The sequence below is a fragment of the Cinclus cinclus genome, chromosome 14 (genome assembly GCF_963662255.1).
Source record: "Cinclus cinclus chromosome 14, bCinCin1.1, whole genome shotgun sequence".
Classification (NCBI taxonomy): Eukaryota; Metazoa; Chordata; class Aves; order Passeriformes; family Cinclidae; genus Cinclus; species Cinclus cinclus.
Window position 1 is genome coordinate 11,995,553 of NC_085059.1, and position 7,510 is coordinate 12,003,062.

At 43.5% G+C, this 7,510-nt stretch overlaps 1 protein-coding gene across 1 annotated transcript; it reads left to right on the plus strand.

The window, feature by feature from the left end:
* The first annotated feature begins 1,204 nt into the window (after positions 1 to 1,204).
* Positions 1,205 to 7,298, plus strand: CAMLG (calcium modulating ligand). The gene is made up of 4 exons (XM_062502027.1): positions 1,205 to 1,367; positions 2,478 to 2,938; positions 3,834 to 3,899; positions 5,585 to 7,298. Exons 1-4 carry the CDS (start codon positions 1,205 to 1,207, stop codon positions 5,774 to 5,776), a joined length of 882 nt encoding a protein of 293 aa, XP_062358011.1. The 3' UTR covers positions 5,777 to 7,298.
* The last annotated feature ends 212 nt before the right edge of the window (positions 7,299 to 7,510 follow it).

Sequence of the window (7,510 nt, forward strand, 5' to 3'; positions counted from 1 at the left end):
TACTCAATAAAATTAATTGAAAGAAGTCATGCCAGTCCATCACTGCTTTCTTATAAATAAAAGTAGAACAGTGTATTTAATCAATTGAGATAAATACCATGCTGGTCACAGGAGTCCAGCTGGTGATGGTTGGAATTTAGCCTTCAGCAGCATTCCAAGATGGTGATCAATTTTATTTTAGGTAATCCTGTATCTTCATTTAACATCCCATTATTTCAGCAGCTTTTTTTGTGAATTCCATCTTAATGCATGCAAATTTTTTTGAATTGTTGTCACTGCTGCCTCTAGCCCATCATAAAGGAGTTAAGGCATGAGCTTGGTAGTCTGACTTCTGTGTCTAACTGGCTTTAAATACAGAATTCTCTCAATCAGTATTGTAGAAATATTAATTGGACTTGTCAGCTGTGTTTTTTTTCCCCCAATACACGTAACACTGTCCTGCTGCTGCTGCTGAACTCCACCACTCCTATTGTGGCGTGGGGATCAGCCGGCACCTGTCCTGGCACTGGGTTTTGGAATTCCAGGCTCTCACAGGTGAGTCCTGTTCCTATGGCAGTGCCTCCGGCCTGGGGAGCGAAGCTGTTCGGTGCCAGGGCTGTCGAAGGCAGTGGTGATGGCAGCCCTCTGTTTAATTTGGTTTGGCCGTGCTTTGCCAGGGGGTGTGTAGGTAAGGGAAGAGTAACGCAGAGAGACGCGTAACGGACTTGGAGCGTACATAAAGACGAACGTTACGCTGACGATCTTAGTGGAAAGAAGTCAATACGCTCCCTGTTCTATAAGGCGAGTAGCTCTGGCGGCCTCGAGAGGTGCTCGTCTGTCGGGGTTTCCTCAGTGTGCAGCGTCAGTCCCGCAGCGGTGCGGTGCCAGGGTCGGCGGCGGTTCTCTGTGCGCAGCGGGGACGGCCCCCGCCCCGCCTCGGGGTGCCGCCGTCACCCGGCTCCCCCCGGCCGCACCACCGCTCCGTCCTGGCCTCACGCCGCTGCCCCTTGCTCCCTGACGTCACTTCTGAGGCCGGGGCGGCCATCTTGAATGCGGGCGCCGCGCCGTCAGAGAGGGGAGCGGGGAGCGCCCTCCCAGCGCGGCCCGCCCTTCTCCTGCCCCTACGCAAAATGGCGGCGCCCGCTTCAGCGGCTGGAGGCGGGCGGCGCCGGCGCCTGCGCGCTGGGCGGGGTGGGCCGGTGGTGGCGGGCCTGCGGTGCCGGGCATGGCGGACGGCGGCGCGGGAGCGGCGCTCACACCGCCGGGTCCCCCCGCAGGGCTCTCGGCGTCCCAGCGCCGCGCAGAGCTGCGCCGCAGGAAGCTGCTCATGAACTCGGAGGAGCGGATCAACCGCATCATGGGCTTCCACCGGCCCGCGGCGGCCAAGGGTGAGCCCGTAGCGCGTGCGGCGGGGCTGTGTGAGGGCTCCGGGGCTGCGGTGACGCCTCGGCCTCTCCGGCCGTGACCGCTGCCCGTGGTCTCCTGGTGAGCAGGAGCGGCTGGCTCTCCGGTCTCTCAGTGCCGCCTTCGTTCGCAGGGATGCTTCCAGCGGCACAACCTGCCTTGCTCCGCGAGGGACCCGCCCATACAATCCCTGTGCCGTCACAAGGTCGGCACTTGGGTCCGTCACGGTCCCTAGACAGTGAGCATACAAGCTGTCATTTCACTGCAAGTAGGTTTTTTTTTTTAGTTGAAAAAACGATGAGGCTCCCCCATGATTTTAGTCAGTAGCTGCTGGCTTTCATAGCTGGCTTTTTATAGCAAAGTTATCTCACACTTGGTTAGTGACATAGACGTTTGTGGTTGGCATGTAGAATTTTCTTGACGATCCCTATCCTAGGTAGCTCAGTTATGTCTCCGTACATTCTTCAAGTGGGTTGTCTTATCAGAAAAGAGTTCTCAGATTTCAGTTTACAGGGATGTCCACGAGCCATCAATCAGTCTGATGTAACACTGAAAAGCGTTACAAGAAGTGTTAGTTCTTGCTGTCTGGTAGGACCAGACGCGTTCTTGATTTGGCTTTTGTTCTCTGCCATCACCACCTCCCTCTCTGTGAGATGGGTCTTCAGGTTTGATAGAGAGCAGGTTAACAATGCCCTGCCTCTGACAGGAGACAGCAAGCTAAAGTGCACTTCTGTTGTCTGCTTATTTATCAGGTGTTAGTGCTCTTCTGGTTGATTCACTTTCTGCAAATACTTGTCTTTTTTTTTTTTTTTAATATCAGTCCATGTGTTTGGATTTTTCTGCTTGTGCGTGCAGTGCTGTTACTTAAGGAAGTTCAGTATTTTGATTTCTCCATTTCTGACTGACAGCTTCAACTTCTGACCTACATTGCACAGCTTTATGTCTTGTGTCTGTTCCATGAAGAATGCCCTCTTTAATCATAAATCTGTCTTTTCTCTTGGGAAGCAGAGACCCAGGTTCCTGATCCAGTGTAGCTGAAGTGCTGTTCCACATACTCACTGAGCATAACTCTGTATTTTTATTTTTCTTCTTAGATGATGAAATTCACACAGAATTAAAGCTTCAGCACGAGCAAGATAAATCAAACTCCCTTCCCATTCCTTCAGTTTCCAAGCGGATTGTGCTTGGTGATTCTGTGTGTAATGTGGCAGGCTCAACTGACCACGCAGGCAGCATGGCAGAGCTCAGAGGGGACAAGGACTTGTTTGGTAAAACCCCAGAGCTGGTCACCGAGGGGACAGGCGAGCTCCGTCACCGTCACAGTCACAGGGGAGATTTGCCCTCTGAGGCTGCACCTCGGCCACCGAGACACGGCTTGGAGCAGTACCTGTCCAGGTTTGATGAAGCTCTGAAACTGAGGAACCAGCTGATGAGTGAGAAGCCACGCCAGGAGAATGGGAATGCGGCAGAGGAGTTTGACTCTTTCCGCATTTTCAGATTAGTGGGATGTGCTCTGCTTGCCATCATGGTCAGGGCGTTTGTGTGCAAGTACCTGGTGAGTTCAGGGACACGATCCTGCTGGTTGGTGCAAATTATTGGGAAATACCTGGGGCTGAAGTCTATCAGTAATGACCAAGCTGGGAACTTCAAGCATTCTTTACATTTCCAAAAATTGTAAAAAAATCTTTAAAAATGCTGAATTCTATGAGATTAATCTGCTACCAACATAGCCACTGTGTAACCACTGAAAGCAGCACGTTTGGTCTGTTGTATTTCAGGAGCAGATACACTGGATAGTTGTTGCAGCTTAAGTCCCCTGCAAGTTTATTCCCGTCTTGGTGATCATATGAGTCAGCTGCTCCTCTAGTTCAGCGTCCATAAAAGAATAATAGAGTAAGAATAGAGTTCTCATCTGTGGAAGTGTCCAAGGCCAGGTTGGATGGAGCTTGAAGCAACCTGGTCTCGTGGAAAGTATCCCTGCCCGTGGAAGGGGCAATGAGATGGCCTTGGAATGAGATGGCCTTCTAGGTCACTTTCAACCCAAACCATTCTGTGATTCTAAGAATAATAGTTGTACCAAGATAAGTCGATCCTACTCATTTATCAGCCTGTGAAAAGTAGTTCCTCAGTATTCCCAGTGCCTGCCTGAACAGCACAGGGGTGTGAGACAGGTACAGCTGTTGAGCTTCTGGATCCCTGGGCTGAGTTTTACACTCTGCTGTTCTCTTCTGCCATTTCAGTTCTTCATGCTCAAAGAATATAGGGCAGAACCTTATTTTTGACATGTAATGTGTCTACCTAGATTTGTAGTGTTCGAGAACAATGTTGCTGTTCCACAAATTAATCTTTATCTGCTAATTTTCTTTTATTACTTAGGAAGCATTAAATCTTTGTGTTTCTTAGCGATTCTGACCAAGTTAATTTTTATATATTCTTTTCTGTTCCTTCAGTCAATATTTGCACCATTTCTTACTCTACAACTTGCTTACATGGGACTGTCCAAGTACTTTCCAAAGGTAATTTTTTTTTTCAGAATTAAATAAATTTTAAGTGTTTTCAATTTAAACTTGTGTTTAGATTGTATTGTTTTAGGACCAGTGCATGTGAAGTATTCTTCTCTTGTTTTAAACTGTAGAGTTGAATGACCAATGCTGATAGTTTATACTAGTTTTTAATCTTTCCAGATTTAGTTGAGGATCTTTTTTAAGTTGCAGTGAAAACATGGACTAGCAGCTTGTGTAGGTGGAACCTAATTAAAAGCATTTCACCAGGAAATCCAGGTAGTTCTTTCATCTCTTCAGGATACTTGGCTTTTCTTCTAGACCATGCTCTTCTCTGGTTATTATTTGCTTTGCTAAGCAGCTGTTCTGCATGTAATATCTGGATGAAATTTGGGAGAATGTTTGCTAAAAAATGAGGCAGCATGTTGAGTTTTAAGGTCTTTGCATTCCATTGCTGCTATTGGTTTGAATGGCAGCTTGAAATGAAACATTTATTTGTGAGTCAAACTTGCTGCTTATTTGCTATACTGCTTGCTTTATGCATTTACAACAGGTAATTGTGCTGAAGCATTTGGTAGGTTGATGATTTTGTCAGGTCTGTGGTGCAGAGTGGGATTGAATGATATTCAATCCACAGTTAAGAGGGAAAATTTGCATTTTATAAGGAAAAACAGATTACTTGTAGAAAATCAGAATAAATCAGCAGCTGTTTTGTAGTTAAATATATCATGATAGTCATTCTAAGATGATGTGTCACAACACAAACCAGTAAAATTAATCTTAGATTTGCACCACCTCATCTGATACATCATCTTTATCTTGTTTCTGGTGTACTTAAAATCAGCTCTTCAGCTCTTGCAGAATTCAAAGAGGTGGCTCCTTTCCACAACTTGTTTTTACTGCAGTTAGACCTATGTGAGGTCAATCCCTTTGCTAACCTTAATTTTTCTCCCATGAAACACAGAAATATTATTGAATGCTTTATTTGGATTGGATTAAATTAAAATATCCAGCAAGTATCATCGAATTACTAGAATTTTCAGCCACTGTCACCTTTTCCTGCCTGTCAGACTTGGGATTCCTCAATTTAAGGACAGAACAGCTTTCAAAAGGTCTTGGAGAATTTCTGAGTTGAGAGGATAAAACTGTCAAATGAAGTTGTTGTAAACCAGAAACAATTGGTTTTCAACTCTAAGTAATTTTTCTGTTAGAAAACTTAACAGTAATTATGGGGTTTTGAGCAACCTGGTCTAGTGGAAGGTGTCTCTACCCATAGCAGGAGGTTGGAATGAGATAAGCATTAAGGTCCCTTCCAACTCAAACCATTCTGGGATTCTGTTTTTTTTTTTTCCAAAGTGTGATGAGATGAATCCTGTTCTGACAGTAGCAGAACATCCAGTTCATCCAGCCTCACGTCTCAGCCTGCTGGGAGCAGTAGTGTGAAGGAGGCAGAATATCTAGGATGAGTTTTATCTGCTGTTAACCAGCCTCTCACTCAGCTCTGGTGGATCCATCACAACAGGAATCTCTGTCTAGGATAAGTGCTGGGACTCCTGGAGCGTGTTTGGACAGAATCAAATCCAAACCTGCTACTCCTACCAATGAATTTGGAACGTGTGAAATTGGCACAACACTGGTGACATGTAAAGCAGAATTGGATTAGAAGAACTAAAATGATACTGGTTTTTCTTTCCTTTTAGTGTGAGAAGAAGGTGAAAACAACAGTACTGACTGCTGCTCTTCTCCTGTCTGGAATCCCTGCAGAAGTGATCAGTCGCTCCATGGACACCTACAACAAAATGGGAGATGTTTTCACAGACCTTTGCGTCTATTTCTTTACTTTTATCTTTTGCCATGAACTTACTTTGGTTTTTGGCTCTGAAGTACCATGATGGCTGTAGAATTCCACACAGTAGCTACACGAAAGCTTTCTGGACTGTGTTCCTTTAACATCTGACTGTACAGGCAGGTCTAAACCCTCATTAAAACTCTTACCTGTTAGAATGCTTGAAAGGGGCCTTAAATCCAGTAGTTTTCAGAAAGGGAGAGCAGGGTCCCTGACTGCCAGTTATGTTGGTTCTGTTTATTTACTGTGTCTGCATATGACAAATGTGAAGGCTAGGATGCAAGTGTCAGTGGATGATTTATTTGCTTTAGTTAGATGATGCCCTTCTCAGCCTCCTTCATAAACATTTACAAAGCTGCCTTTGTTCTTTTTAGTGAGAACAAGAAGAGAATTCCCTTCAGCAGAACCATATATATGTGTATATCCTGTATGACTATAACTAACAAGACTTGCTCATTTTGTGTCGTTTCCATTTTTTTAAAGAAAGCTCTAAGGAATAGAAATCCCTGTATTCTCTTCAAATGTTCAAAGTTCAGAATGTTGAACCAAGTAGCTGCTTCTGGAGTATGTTGGTGAAACTTGCCACTTTGTTGTCCTTATCCTTGCCTTGTTATGCATTACTTGTTGTGATTGTAATTAATTTAATTTGATGATTATTGTGGAAAAGAGCTAAGCAAAACCAACAAGAAGATCCTGGTGCTTATAAAGGTCATTAATCAAAAAGTAAGAAGTAAGAGAACTAACTATCTGTTTATGAGTTTCCAGCAACCTAATCCTAGTGCAGTTCTCACCTGTTCTTTCTGATACATTTTTTATGTAAACAGTTCATCTCATGAGAAATTTATATATTGGCACCCAACCTGCAGTATCAAATCTTTGCTCTAGTGTTTGTAAAACTTACAAGAGAAACAGTTTTGTTTTCCATCTCTTACAAATTTTGCACAATGAGAGGAAGTGTCATTCCAAATAGTCAACACTGATAATCTCTGAAAATCTCTATTGAAGCTAAATTTGGTAGCGTTTTCAGCTTGTACTTTTCTGTCTAAAATCTGGACTTTCAGGTGGTATAGGATGATACCTATTTTTAGCGTGGTAAGCCACATATTTAACTTGGTATTTGACTGTAGAGGTTTTATTAGGGAGCAGATGTGTTTGATTGTACCTCTCTAAATGGCCCAGCTTTCAGCTGATTATTCTTTGTTAAAGCTTCTGCCTGTTATTTCAGTGATGCATTTCTGACTTTTAAATTAGATACATGGTTGTGGCCTGAATACAAGAACCTTATGTTTTGATTTGACCATTTTCATGGTTTTTTTTAACTAGTTATATTACAGTGAGTATTATATTACAGCTATACCGGGTTGGGCTGCAGAAAATTCTAATTTAGGTCTATTAGCACAGATATTGATTCAGCAGCTTTAAATTTATTTATATTGGATCTTAATTTCAGAAAATTGAAATTACTGTAATTTAAGGTAAGGTTGAGATATGTAAATAATGAGTTTGCTAAAAAATTACTTGTTCTGATTCTCTATTTATATGCCCAAATGTAATACAAATAAATTGGAAAAATCCCTGCAAAAAGCCTTAGATTTGTACCAGTACCTGCAAAAAGCAATGAATTTTTAATCCTCACCATAGAAACTTTGATCAGGTAAATACCCTTGCATGAGCAGAGCACCAGGAGGGGGTTGTACTTAATTAAGAAATCTCGATGAAGAAATGGCAATCAAGAAACGACCTTCGACCAAGAAATCAATCTGTTTTCTTCCGTTTTTCC